Source organism: Musca autumnalis, unplaced genomic scaffold (assembly GCF_047663935.1).
Source record: "Musca autumnalis isolate F117 unplaced genomic scaffold, ASM4766393v1 scaffold_4, whole genome shotgun sequence".
NCBI lineage: Eukaryota > Metazoa > Arthropoda > Insecta > Diptera > Muscidae > Musca > Musca autumnalis.
In genome coordinates, this window is record NW_027411977.1 from 117,160,964 (window position 1) to 117,175,447 (window position 14,484).

General features: G+C 36.8%; 1 protein-coding gene across 15 annotated transcripts in view; it reads left to right on the forward strand.

The window, feature by feature from the left end:
• The window catches only part of LOC141403343 (uncharacterized), a 564,369-nt gene that overhangs the window by 536,950 nt on the left and 12,935 nt on the right, over positions 1 to 14,484 (forward strand). For 8 of the 15 annotated variants that reach the window (XM_073985610.1, XM_073985614.1, XM_073985615.1 and 5 more), the window contains 2 exons: positions 4,978 to 5,754; positions 9,222 to 9,548. The exons of 5 other annotated variants lie outside the window; for them this stretch is intronic. In XM_073985610.1, the coding sequence (XP_073841711.1) occupies positions 4,978 to 5,754; positions 9,222 to 9,548 (1,104 nt within the window). The remainder of the gene's footprint in view (positions 1 to 4,977; positions 5,755 to 9,221; positions 9,549 to 14,484) is intronic. 2 more of the 15 variants (XM_073985619.1, XM_073985620.1) reach the window with 1 other exon arrangement.

The window sequence follows — 14,484 nt, forward strand, 5'->3', positions numbered from 1 at the left end:
GAAGACGTGGACCTATACCGACAAATTTCATGTAAGAAGTTGTATACCCCAGCGAAAACTAAATACAAAATTGCATCCATTTCGGTGCGATATGAGACCACATCCTACAGAATACCGAAAATCGGGCGGTACATTTCTATGGGGCTATATGAAGGCGTGGACTTATACCGACAAATTTCATGTAAAAAGTTGTACACCTCCAGCGAAAACTTAATACCAAATTTCATCCATTTCGGTGCGATATTAGACCACATCCTACAGATTACCGAAAATCGGGATGTACCCTTCTATGGGAGCTATATGAAGACGTGGACCTATACTGATAATTCTCTTCTGGAATATTTTATACCCCCAGCGAAGACTAAATGCCAAATTCCATCCATGTTGGTGCGATATTGAGACCACACCCTTCAAAACACTGAAAATCGGGCTGTACCTTTCTATGAGGGCTATACGAAGACGTGGACCTATACTGATAATTCCCTTCTAAAATATTTTATGCCCCCGTTAATGACAAAATACTAACTTTCAGCCATTTCGGTGCGATATTGAGCCCACAACCTTCCGAATACCGAAAATCGGCCGGTACCCTTCTGTGGGGGCTATATGAAGACGCTGACCAATACCGATAAATTTCATGTAAAAAGTTGTATACTCCCAGCTAAAACTAAATACTAAATTTCATTCATTTCGGTGCGATATTGAGACCACAAACTTCAAAATACCGAAAATCAGGGGGTACCCTACCATGGGGGCTATATGAAGACATAGAGATATACTGATAATTCTCTTCTGGAATATTTTATGGCCCCGACAAAGACAAAATACCAACTTTCAGCCATTTCGGTGCGATATTGAGCCCACAACCTTCAAGTTACCGAAAATCGGCGGTAACTTTCTATGGGGGCTCTATGAAGGCGCGGACCTATACCGACAAATTGCATGTAAAAAGTTTTATACCCCCAGAAGAAACTAAATACCAAATTTCATCCATTTCGGTGCGATATTGAGACCACAACCTTCAAAATACCGAAAATCGGACTTTACCCTTTTATGGGGGCTATATAAGACGTGGACCTATAAGGATAATTCTGTTTTGGAATATTTTATGTCCCCTTCAATGACAAAATACCAACTTTCAGCCATTTCGGTGTGATATTGAGAGCTATATGAAGACGAGGGCCTATACCGGAAATTTTCAAGTAAAAAGTTTTATACTCCCTGCGAAAAGTAAATAGCAAATGTCAGTCATTTCGGTGCGATATTGAGGCCACAACCTTCAAAACACCGAAAATCGGGAGGTATCCTTCTATGGGGGCTATATGGAGACGTGGACCTACACTGATAATTCGCTTCTAGAATGTTTTATACCCCCAGCGAAGACTAAATGCCAAAGTTTATCCATTTTGGTGGGATATTGAGGCCACAACCTTTAAAATACCGAAAATTGGGCTGTACCGTTATATGGGGGTTATATATTAATACCAAACATCCTAGTCGTAAAAGACGTTTCTTTACCAAATTATAAGGCTCTATCTTGAATATTGCTGCGACCTGTATCTTGATTTCAACTAGCAGACGGACTGTCGGACAGACGGACATGGTTATATCGATTTAGAATGTTATGCTAATGAGGAATTTATGTATATACTTTATAGGCTCTGCGACGGATATATCGATGCGTTACAAACTGTATGAAAAATATAATTTTACCTTACTTATTATGGTGGAGGGTATAAAAACAATTTGAAAATGCTTTGTGCGGAAACTGTTTTAAATACATATTCAAATGGAATAAATATTATTTTAGTATTTAATGGGCATGTGATCATTCATTTGTGGAACAGGAAATAATTTTTGAGAAAAAGCCTTAGTACCCATGCCTTGGGTCCATAGACTAGTACTGTTTGGTATCTGTCTCTTATAGAAGCGGGTCCTATGGCATTGCCCTAAACTGAAACTGACTGCGTTCTTTGATATGACAAAAATTTTCTTGGTTAGATGACTGTGATTAAAGTCTTCTTTAAACAGAGAACACACTAGTGACTCCACTAGTTACACACAGTAAATGGCCACTTAAATCACAAGCGGGTGTCACATACATTAATGTTCATGTGAATATGTATGTATTTGATGTTGTACGACAGTTGTTAGGGAAAATTATAAATGCATTTCAGTTATATTACAATTGTAGGAAGAAATAAATTGCAAATTACAATATTTTGTTTTTTTTTTTTGCAATCTGGGTTACATTAAATTATTTGTTTTGTAAATAAATTAGGCTATAATAAAAACAACAACGATAATAATAATAATAGCACCATAAAAACAAACGCCAGTGACAATAAATAATTAGGTTAGACAAACGGTGTGATGGCTTTTGTATGCGCTAAATATTTAATTATATATATATTTATGTATGTACTTACTTTTAATTAATTTTAAACTTTGTTCAATAAACCCACATGTTCACATGTTCAATAAACCTAAAAAATTAGTAGGAAGGTATTATGAAATCTTTATAAATAAAAATCAAATGTCGTTCGTTTGTAATGGCTTCAGTTGAGAATGGCTGGACCGATTTGGATAATTCTTTTTGTGAAATGTTCGCCATAACCCGACTTAGGGTTTTGTGCAAAGAAAATTTGACCACGCCCACTTTTTCTGCATAAAGTGCATAAAAAGATGTCATTAAAACTCATTACGACGGGCCAGCAATGCGGACCGGGGTCTGCTAGTTATAAATATAATGTAACAATAGAAATGAGACAACCCCTTCTACTGGTCGGCTCGCTTAAGGGGTTATGGCCACTTATTAAGCACGAAAAATTATATTTTTCATGAATTTTTTACAAGAAATCTGCCATTTTTTTCAGAAGATTTTGTTTTCGTCTGATAGATCACACAGTATTCCGACAAATGGCCAACTACGAAAAGGTTTTTACTAAAACAGTTTGCGGTGCCCACTATAGCTCGAAAACGAATAAACCGATCAGCATATGTTTTTGTGGGATCATTAAGAACCTAATAATCTTGTACTTAAGCGAAGCGGAATTAAAATAAGTATATCAATTTATAAACAAATTGTGAACTGTCAAAGTCAAAATTTCGATTTTAACTAAAAAAAATTATATTTTTTCGCCATTAATCCGTCAAAAAAAATTGTTTATTTTTATTTTTATATCTTTCTTTATTTTTTATATCCGCCACCATTGTATGGAGATTCTTGATCATTGTAAAATTCTGAGTCGACCTAGCCATGTGCGTCTGTTGTAGTCACTCTAGTGTCCGCAATAATTGAGCTAGAACACCGTATTTTTGCACCCGAGTGTATTTTTCCATAGTCAGGTCGAGTTTGAATGTGGGCTATATCCGTCCATGTTTTGTTCGTATAATCCCCATATACAATGTAACTATACCTCCCGATTTTATGTCTTTTAGCGACATTAGCTGCATTTTTTAACCGAACTAACTGTAATTTCACATTTGATGTTCCCATACTCCAACAAAAATTGTCAATACATTTTTTGACCGAACTAGCTGTAAGTTAATACTTGAGGTTCGCGGAGGCCACAAAACTTCTCCACCAAAAATTTTTAATATAGGCCAATATTTTGGTATAACCCTCATATAAAGGTACCTCCCAATTTTAGGTATTTTAAAAAATTTTGGTACATTTTTTAACCGAACTAGCTGTAAGTTAATACTTGAGGTTCCCGGAGGCCTCATAGAACGGTTTCTCCCGATTTTCGGTATTTTGAAGGTTTCAGCATCACTATCGCACCGAAATGGCTTAAATTTTAACATTTAATCTTCTTTGGGGCTAAGAAATTTTCCCCCAGAAATTTGTTAGTATTGGTCCACGTTTCCATATGATCCCCATAGAACGGTACCCCCGGATTTTCGTTATTTTGAAGGCTGTGGCCTCAATATCGCATAGAAATGGCAGAAAATTGTTATTTAGTCTTCGTTGGGGGTATATAACTGTCCATCAGAAATTTGTTCGGTATAGGTCCACGTCTTCATACAGACCCCATATAACGGTCCCTCCCGATTTTCGGTATTTTGAAGGTTTCAGCGTCAATATCAAACCGAAAAGGATAAAATTTAGTAGTTTGTCTTAGATGAGGATATAAAACATTCCAGAAGAGAATTTCTATAGCCCCCATAGAAGAGTATCTCCCGATTTTCAGTATTTCGAATGTTGTCCAATGCCCAACCGAAATGACTGAAATTTGTCATTGAGTCTTCGTTTGGGGTATAAATCTGTCCACCAGGAATTTGTCGGTATAGGTTCACATCTTCATATATACCCCATAAAACGGTTCCTCCCGATTTTCGTTATTTTGAAGGTTAAGGCCTCATTATCAGCCCGAAATGGCTTAAAGTTGGTATTTAGTCTTTCTCCCAAGTTCACGTTTTGATATTGACCGAATATAATTTAGGTCCCGATTTTCGATATTTTGAAGGTTTTAGCCTCATTTTCTGACCGAAATGGCTGAAATTTTGAGTTTAGTTTTTTTTATAGCGAGTTCTCACACTAAACGGTAAACGATACCGCTCGATGTGAATTCTTTAAAAAGGGGTTTCTACTGAATTGGCTGTTACTTGGTGTTTCGGTGTTACAAAGCAGTTAACCACAAATGGCCAAATGATTACAAATATTTTTTGATTGAAATTAAATATGATTATATTTTTATATTAATTTTCCAAAAACTGTAATTATATTTTTGTTATACATACATATGTACGTACAGATTTACATATACAATACACATTAAACATGTAAATACCCAATTATTTAAAATAACACACACATATATACATAAATATACACTCTACCACTAATTGCACACTAATAACTCTGTCATGTGATCAAACAACAAACCAACCAACCAACAACAACAACTATTCACTACTCACATTTTGTACATTTGGTTTATCTTGTAAATATGTATATATATTATAAAATTCCAGGGTCCAATTTACAATAACGTCCATTACAACCACCACCCCCAAGCACCACCACCATCACAACAACAACTACAACAACACCACCACTCACATTATTCAAATCAAGCACAACAAAACCAACCAACATCTTACATTAATGCCACTACCACTAACAACACCAACAACCATGCAGGTGAAAGTTTCCCACCTAATAATAATCAAGAGGAACAACAAGGCGTCGAGTCGCTCTATGAGCCATTTCCTCCTCAAACTCCCGAAGCACCTATTGTGTTGATAGACAAGCAATTCAGTCGGCTGCCATCGCAGGAGCCAATGCAAATGAGCTTTGATGCTGCACGGCATCAACCAGAATGTCAACAACACCGACGCCAACCACTTGAAGAGCCAACCTTTAACCAACAACAACAACCTACACAATATTATCAACAACAATATTTGCCAAACAACAGAGACCAACAACAGCAACCACCAACCTACCAACAACAACCGCAATATATTAGCCAACAACATTACCCTAGCACACCATATCAGTCGTCGTCTGAACATCATCGTGAGGCGACAGGCGCCAGCGACTGGAGTTACAACATGGACAGTAGACCACAAAATCCCAAGCAAAACATTGTGAATACCAGCTCGGTTGGGTTAGGTCGTGACAACGGGGAGTCATTTAGCCCGGTCGCCGCCGCCCAACCTATTTATCAAAAGCAATATGAATCCTATCACCAACAACGTCAACAACAACACGAATTCTATCAGCAACAATATAACGATGAACTAAAGGTATTCTCGTCAAAGCGATGATGAGAATTTGGCTTAAACAAAAGCTGTGCCAGCTATGAAGCTTATGTTTTTAGAAAGCTTCATGGATAAATAAAAGCTTGCTTTACGCAAACGATTTTTTAGTTATGCTTTGAGGAGAACTTTTAAGCTTTAAGGACAAATAAAAAGCTTAATTTCGGCAAACAAATTTAGAAAAAGCTTTAAGGAGAATAAATAAAAAAAAAAAAAACGATTGACGCCTTAATTTAGTTGTGCTTTAAGGAGAAAGAAAGAGCTTAAGAAAAAGAAAAGTTTTATCGGCATAAATTTTATAAAGCTTTTAGGGGAAAAACCCTACTGCTGCATTCATTTTAGTAGCGGATTATTATTTCGGCATTAATTTTAGCAAAGCTTTTAGGGAAAGTAATAAAAGCATTATTGCGGGATTAATTTATGTAATGTTTGAAAGGGAATAAACCGCAAAGCTTTTTCTGACATTAATTTTAGAAAAGCTTAAAGACATGTTGTGCCATAGGAATGTTTATTTGAGTCATATTTTTCCTGACAGCTTTATGCTAACGAGGGTATATACACTTTCACACGGGCAAAATGTGCCTCAGCGAAATAAAACGAAATCCGTTTCAGACAATTTGGTGGCTGTCTGGTGCGCACCGAACCGATTTGGTCCAAAAGTTGGCTTTCATAATATTTTGTCCAAACTTAGTTTAAATTCGAAGATGGGTAATATCGGTCCACTCCTTCTGGTACCTCCCCCACAAAAGTTCGAAAATGTACGGAAAGTTTGTGCGCAACTCTTGAAGGGTGTAACCGATTTGGTCCATTCTTTGCAAATCATGAAATATCTACAAGACTTAGATGAGGTTCTAGTATGGACTTAATCGGTCCACTCCTTCGGGTACCTCCCACACAAAATTTCGGAAATGTTTTGCTTAAGACCTGCTTTCGAATCGCTTTTATTTTTGTTGTATTCATTGCCCTCCGTATGACGGTAATAGTTTATCAGGGGCAAGTCCATACTTGCTGATAAAATAGCCTGAAAGTTGCAAAAAATCCCTATGACACCGTGTGTGGTGGTTGGACCGCAAGATAACTCTCGAACGCATCTGCCGATTCGGTCCACAATTTTGCTTTCGTAATATTTTACACAAACTTAGTTTAAGTTCCAAGAAAAGCCATATCGGTTCACTCTTTTAGGTACCTCCTCCACAAAAGTTCAATAATTATCGGAAAAATTGTGAAGGAAGTGACCGATTGGGTCCATACTTTACACATCCTAATATATGTAGATCAGATTCGGATATTGGCTATATTTATCCACTCCTTCGGGTACATCACACACAACATTTCGGAGAAGTTCACTTTAAGACCTGCTCTCCAATTACTTCGATTTTTCGATTCGATTTTTATTGAAACAACTTGCATTAACTGCCTCAATTACGACGGTAAAAGTTTTTCCCGAAAGGTGTAAAACCCCCCTATGGCACCATATGTAGTGGCTGGAGAGCACGATAACTTCCGAACTGATCAACCGATTTGGTCCAAAATTCGGCATTCGTCATATTTTGTCCGAACTTAGGTTCAGTTCGAAGATGGGCAATACCGGTCTAAAACTTCCGGTACTACCCCCCCAATGTTTTAAAATGTCACTAAAATGGTATGCACGGGCAACCAGTTTGGTTCAAACTTAGGATCTCCCAATATTTTGTCCAAATTAATTCCATATCGATCCTCTCTTAGGGTACCTCCCGCACAGAAGTTCAACATTTGTGTGTAAGTGCAGTTTAGGGTATGTTCGAAGATCCTTTGGAAATGTATACCGATACTGTTGGTTGTGGTCCTGTTTACAGCGATAATATGGGCAAGTTCATGCTTCCTGGCATACTGGACCAAAAGTTATACGACGACCCGACGAAATTACTAGTGGGCGCGATATCCATCTATCGAAAAGATAAGATCCACTTCCATAATGGACTATGTCGGAATAAAGGAATATGTACCTCCTCCGCAACACTTTTGAACTTTAATCCTAATCCGCATTTTTGTCGGCAAGTTCAAATATCCAAAAAGAGCCACAACATTCTGAAAATACCCAAAATACATTCGATCTGTCCATAGATGAAAGTTTCATTTCACATAGGCTGAGTGCATGTCTCTGTCGGCATAGCCGACTGATACTTTTTTATATCATGCTCAGCATACAGTTGTAAGTTTCTGTAACGATGTCCGACCGTCCTTCCTTCCGTCTATCTTTTGAAATCAACTCAAAACTCGAAGTATTTAAAATGTTACAGAAGTTTATATTACTCCTTGGATGTTTGGCACTGAAATTGGTCTATATCAGACCACGTTTTGATATAGCCCCATAAAACTGTACCACCAGATTTTCGTGGTTTTCACCATTAAAATTTGGTATTTTTGAGACTAAAAAACTTTTCCCAAGAATTGTTTTCTGTCCAGACCAACGTTTTCGCCGATTTTCGGAACTCTGGAGGTTTTTAACCTCATTATCCCACCGAAATAGCTGAAATTTGGTATTTTGTTTTGCTGGGATTACAAAACATTCCACATTTTTATATAGCCCCATAGAACTGTTCCTTCCAATCTTCGGTATTTTCAAGATTTTATCCTCATTATACCACCGAAGTGGTATTTAGTCTTAATTGGGTTCTACAAAACTTATCGCCAGAAAGTTGTCATAGCCGATCCTCGTTTTGATATAGCCCCTAGTACGGTACCTCCAACCTAAATTGCTAAAATTTGGTATTTAGTCTTCGCTGGTTTTATAAGACATTGCTGCAGAAAATTACCGGTATAGGTCCACGTTTTGATATGGCCTGCACGATTTTCGATATTTTCAAGATTTTACAGAACTGTGGAAGCTATATCAAAAAGTGAACCTATACTTTTTGATATAGCTTCCATTAAACGGAACCTCCAGATTGTCCGGAGTTTTAATGTTTTAATCTCATTACCAACCGAACTGGCTGAAATTTAATACTAAGTCTTCGTTAAAACTGCCAAACTTTCCATAGAACGATATGTACCTCTCGATGTTCGGTATTTTCAAGGTTTTAGCCTCGGTGTCGTATCAAAATGACTTCTCCCATTTCATTTTGATCGGATCCGATTAATGAAAAGAATTAGGGTTGTTTTTGTAAGTAGAGCTTAAGTGCAAAACTAATAGTTGCCATTTTGCACAGCAAAATATCATTGTAGTGCTATGCCTGATCCAAAGGATAATTCATACCTTCGTACGGAATGAGAAAAATAACAAAGGCAAAGGCTGGAGATGATCGCTATCGCAATCGGTTACGAATATAAAACGCTTACTGTAGTAACTAACACATATCGATGGCAAAATTGAAATGTCAAGTTGTTAAATTGGCGATCTCTATCTATTCTCACGACATGATAAAGAGAAAATCAAGCTTTAATCTCAAAAAAAACCAACTAATTTTTGTTCACAGTCAAGAGATAAAAGTCAAACACCAACCTATCAACAACAACAGCAATCAGCTCAACATCATCCCCACCACCACGCAACACAATATCGTCCCAATGAACATCATGAGAAAACTCCAAACCACTTGAGTCCCATGGATAGACAACCACCACCACAACAACAAGAGGAATTTTCCCATATCAAACCACGAGGAATAAGCCGTGAAAAGTCTGCTACTCCCATTGGCAGGCCTATTTATCAAAAACAATTTGAATCCTATAACCAACAACGTATACGACAACACGAATACTATCAACAACAATATAAACTGCAACAACAACAACAACAACAGGTATTCTCGATGGCATAGTGTGATGGCATAAGTTTGTAAGGCAATAATGCAAAGCAAAGCTCCTATATATGTGTAGAAACGTTTATTAGTGAAGCTTTAAGAGCTCTACGTAAAGCTTTATTTGTGTAGAGGATTTTAGAAAACAAAAAGCTTTGTGTACAACAAATGAAGCTTTGTAATCGAAAAACAAGAGCTTTGCCTGTGTAGATAATATTTAAAACAGCTTTAAGGAAAGGGAATTGGTATTGCAACAAATCTCCAAACTTACGGAATAGAGACAAAATGGCAATACACAAAATGTAGTTGCATTCGTCGTTTTTGAGAACTGTTTTTTTTTTTTTTTTTGAAAATAGACCAAAGCAGTGATAATTAAAGAAAACATTTTTAAGTTCCATAATTGGTTAAAGATTCACATCCGAATCTTCATTAAAAATAAGGCGGACAAAAGAATTCTCTAAAAATCGTGTGACCAAAGGAAGATGCAATGTGATTATAATAACTAACACCTAACATAAACTTAAAAGCTTCCCATAGACGATTAATCTAACCAAAGACCTTGCCTACTTTTTCTGCTTAACAACTTTGCAGGACAATGTTGTATTTTTCTTGACTTGACAACACGTACAGTGTGTCAAGTGAGAATTTGCACGTTTCAATTTTTTGGTCCGTCAAAAGAGTAAAGAGAATAATTTTTTGTAACTTTGATTTTTGATTCCTTCGTTCTACATAGATACATATGTATATTTCTCCAAACCATAGTCCAACCCTATTTTTCTATATTTAGACAATTGTCACATTTGGGATGAAGAGCAACTTAAAGAGATTCAAGAGCTGCCACTTCATCCAGAAAAAATAACGGTTTGTGGGTCGGTTGAATCGTCAGCCCCTATTTCTTCAAAATGATGCCGGTTAGGACTTCATCGTCAATGGGGACCGTTATTGCGCCGTGATAACCGACTATTTGATGACTGAAATTGAAGCTCGTAATCTCGGCGACATTTGGTTTCAACAAAACGGAGCCACTTCCCACACATTGCATCAATCAATGGATTTATTGAAATAACACTTCGGTGAGCACGTTTTGGACGAGTTGATTGGCCACCAAGATCGTCTCATATGACTCCGTTAGACTTTTTCCTTTGGAAATATGTATAGTAAAAATTGTGTGTGGATAAAGTAGCTTCGATTCCAGTTACCAGTCAAAAAAATTGAACGGGTGAAAATAGGACTTATCGGTTGGACCGATTGAGACGTAGCCTCGGCCAACATTTGTTAGACATAATCTGCAAAGGATAATAACCATTCCCCATTCAATTTGATTTTTCTGTGACATTTGACTTTGGCACTTCGTGTTGCAAAATAAAAAACAAACAACATGCCCTTGAGTCTAATGAGGTTTGAAGTCGTGTTGTGATCACACTGAACATATTTTAGTTCTATCCTATCGGTTATCTATCCGACTATTTTAGATAGAACTTCGGCATAGGAAGAACTAGAGGACCACCTCCATCTCACAAGAAGGCCTTGCAAGGGAAGACCTTTCGGTCATTTAAAAGAAATATTTCTGGCTTTTATATGAAGACTTTTCGGTCTTCTAGAAGAAGACCTTTCGCCTTTCTATATCTAGAATTTCAGTCTTCCCTGCCGAAAATTCTTCTTCTAGAAGGCCGAAAATTGTTCTTATAGAAAGTTGATAGATCATTTTATCGCTAACCATTCGGCCTTCTATAAGAAGGTCGTTTTACAGAAAGCCGAAATATCATTTTATCGATGACCTTATAGAATTCTTTTATAGAAGACTTATCGCTTATAGCTGACGGATACTTTTCTAGAAGACCTACAGACTTTCTACAAGAAGGTCTTCTTAATGAAACCAACAGATCCTTTTACAGAACAACGTTAGGCCTTATATGAAAAAGGTCTTCTTACCGGAAGCAGGAAGGTACTTCCAAAGAAGAACTACCGGCCTTCTATAAGGAGGTCTTCTTATTGAAAGCCGAAAGATCCTTTTATGGAAAACTTATCGGCCTTCTATAAGATGGTCTTCTTACGGAAAACCAACAGATTATTTTATAGAAGGCCTCCGGACCTTTTATAAGAAAGTCTTCTTAGGAAAGAATGTAGAATCCTTTTATGAGAGACCTATCGGCCTTGTAGAAAGTCGACAGATTCGTTTACAGTACACCTATAGGCCTTATTAAAGAAGATCTTCTTTCTGATAGAATCATTTTATCGATGACCTTTCGGCCTTATATAAGATGGTGTTCTTACGGAAAGCCAACAGATCATCATATGGATGACCTATCGGTCTTCTATAAGTAGACCTTCTTATAGAACCCTTTTATAGGAGACCTATCGGGCTTCTAAAAAGACGCCAGATCATTTTAACGAAGACCTATCGAACTTCCATAACAAGGTTTTCTCATAGAAAACCCACAAATCCTTTTATAGAAGGCCTACGAACCTTCTATAAGAAGGTCTTCTTACGAAAGAATGTAGAATCCTTTTATGAGAGACATATCGGCCTTATAGACATATTCGTTTACAGAAGACATATAGGCCTTATATAAGAAGAACTTCTGATAGAATCATTTTATCGATGATCTATCGGCCTTCTATAAGATGGTCTTCTTACGAAAAGCCGACAGATCATTTTATGGATGACCTATGGGCCTTCTATAAGAAGATCTTCTTATAGAATCCTTTTATAGGAGACCTTTCAGCCTTTTAAAAAGCCGACAGATAATTTTATCGAAGACCTATCGAACTTCTATAAGAAGGTTTTCTCATAGAAAACCGACAGATCCTTTTATAGAAGGCCTCCGGACCTTTTATAAGAAAGTCTTGTTAGGGAAGAATGTAGAATCCTTTTATGAAAGACCTATCGGTCGACATATTCATTTACAGGAGACCTATAGGCCTCATATAAGAAGATCTTCTAATCCAGATCCGTCAGGTCCTTTTATAGAAGAACTACCGGCCTTCTATAAGAAGGTCTTCTTACAGAAACCTGACAAATCATCGAGCGTCTATAGCAAGATCTTCTTATAAAAAGCAGACAGATCCTTTTATAGAAAACCTATTCCTCTTCTATAAGAAGGACTTCTTTCGGAAAGCACCCAGATAATAAACACTTATCGGCCTTCCAGAAAGACGGCAGATCAATTTATCGAAGATCTATAGCTCTTCTATTATACGATAGTTCGGACTTCTAAAGGTAGGTCTTTTTACAAAAAGGCTACAGATTCTTTAATAGGAAATAAGAAGACCTGTTAGGATTCTATAAGAAGGTCTTCCCACAAAAATACGCCCGGTTCTTTTATAGATGACCTATCGGCCTTCTATAGAATACCATTCGACCTTCTGTAAGTAGGTCTACTTATAAAAACCGACAGATCATTCAATAAGCAGACCTATGACCTATCTTAGAGGAAGCTGATATAAGAAAACATATCAGGCCTATCGACTTTCTATAAGAAGACGTAACGGCCTTAGAGGAAGCCGACAGATTTGATAATCATTTTATAGAAACCTATATGTCTTCTATAAGAAGATAGATCGACCTTATAGAAGAAGGTCTTCTTACAGAAAAACTACAGATACTTTTATTGATGACTATCACCCTTTTATAAGAAGGTCCTCTTATAAAATGACGACAGGTATTTTTATAGAAGACCTATCGACCTTCTATAAAAAGATGTTCTTATAGAAAACCGACAGTTTATTTTATAGAAGACCTATAGATCTTCTATACGAAGACCACTCGAAGACCTACGAGAAGGTATTCTTGTAGAAAGACTACAGATAATTTTATAAATGACCTATCGCCCTTCTATAAAACGAACTATTGACCTTTTATAAGAAGGTCCTCTTATAAAATGACACATGTATTTTTATGCAAGACCTATCGACCTTCTATAAGAAGATGTCCTAATAGAAAACCGACATAAGACCTGCTTTAAGAAGACCTCTTGGGCGTCTATTTGTAAATCTTCTTAGAGAAGCAGATATTAGAAGGTCTATTAGCCTTCTTTAAGAAGCCCTATGGGCCTTAGTGCAAGCCGACAATTTTTTTATAGAAAACCTATCGTCTTTACCGTCCTTCTATAGAAAGCCCTATATGAGTTATTTAAGAAGCCCTATCGGCTTTAAATAAGCAAACCTATCGGCCTTAGAGGAAGTCGACATGAATTTTTATAGTCTACCTACCAGCCTTCTTTAAGATGACCTACTGATCTTCTATAGACGCCATATCGACTTTCGATGGCAAGTTTTATTGGCATTCTTTAAGAAGATCTATCGGACTTCTGTAACAAGGCCTATCGCCATTCTATAGGAATATCTAATGGCCTACTATAAAATAACTTGTCAACATTCTACAAGAAGAAATAAAAGATCTTTTTGGGCGCTCTATAAAAAAACAAATGGAAATAAACTTCTGTTCTTCTTTAAGAATTCTAAGGGCATGCTATTTAAAGACCGAACGACGTTTTATAAAATAGCCGGTCGGAATTACACAAAAAAATCTCTTATAAGAAAAACGATTGGTCTTCTTTAACCCTGCGTTTACAAATGCCAGTATTGGCCTTTTTCAAAAATACATCTATAAATTATTAAATATGTATAGAGAAAAGTATGAATGTATTGTCTTGCCAATACTGTCTGTGTGTAAACGCCTAGTAAGAATTCCTATTGGCTTCTTATTTGAAGTCTTACTCACGCTCTTATGTAAGAAAAAACATACTCGTCTTCTTTTAAAATTCTTACTGGTCTTCTAGTAGACCAGTCCGCTATAAGACAACCGATGGGTTCTATCAAAAGAAGACCTTTTGGCCTTCTATAAGAAGTCCCACCATGTGGGTACTACTGTAGCCATACAACTTAACTTTGATTGTTCTTCTTTACATTATTTCACAATTTTTGATATGATTTTTGA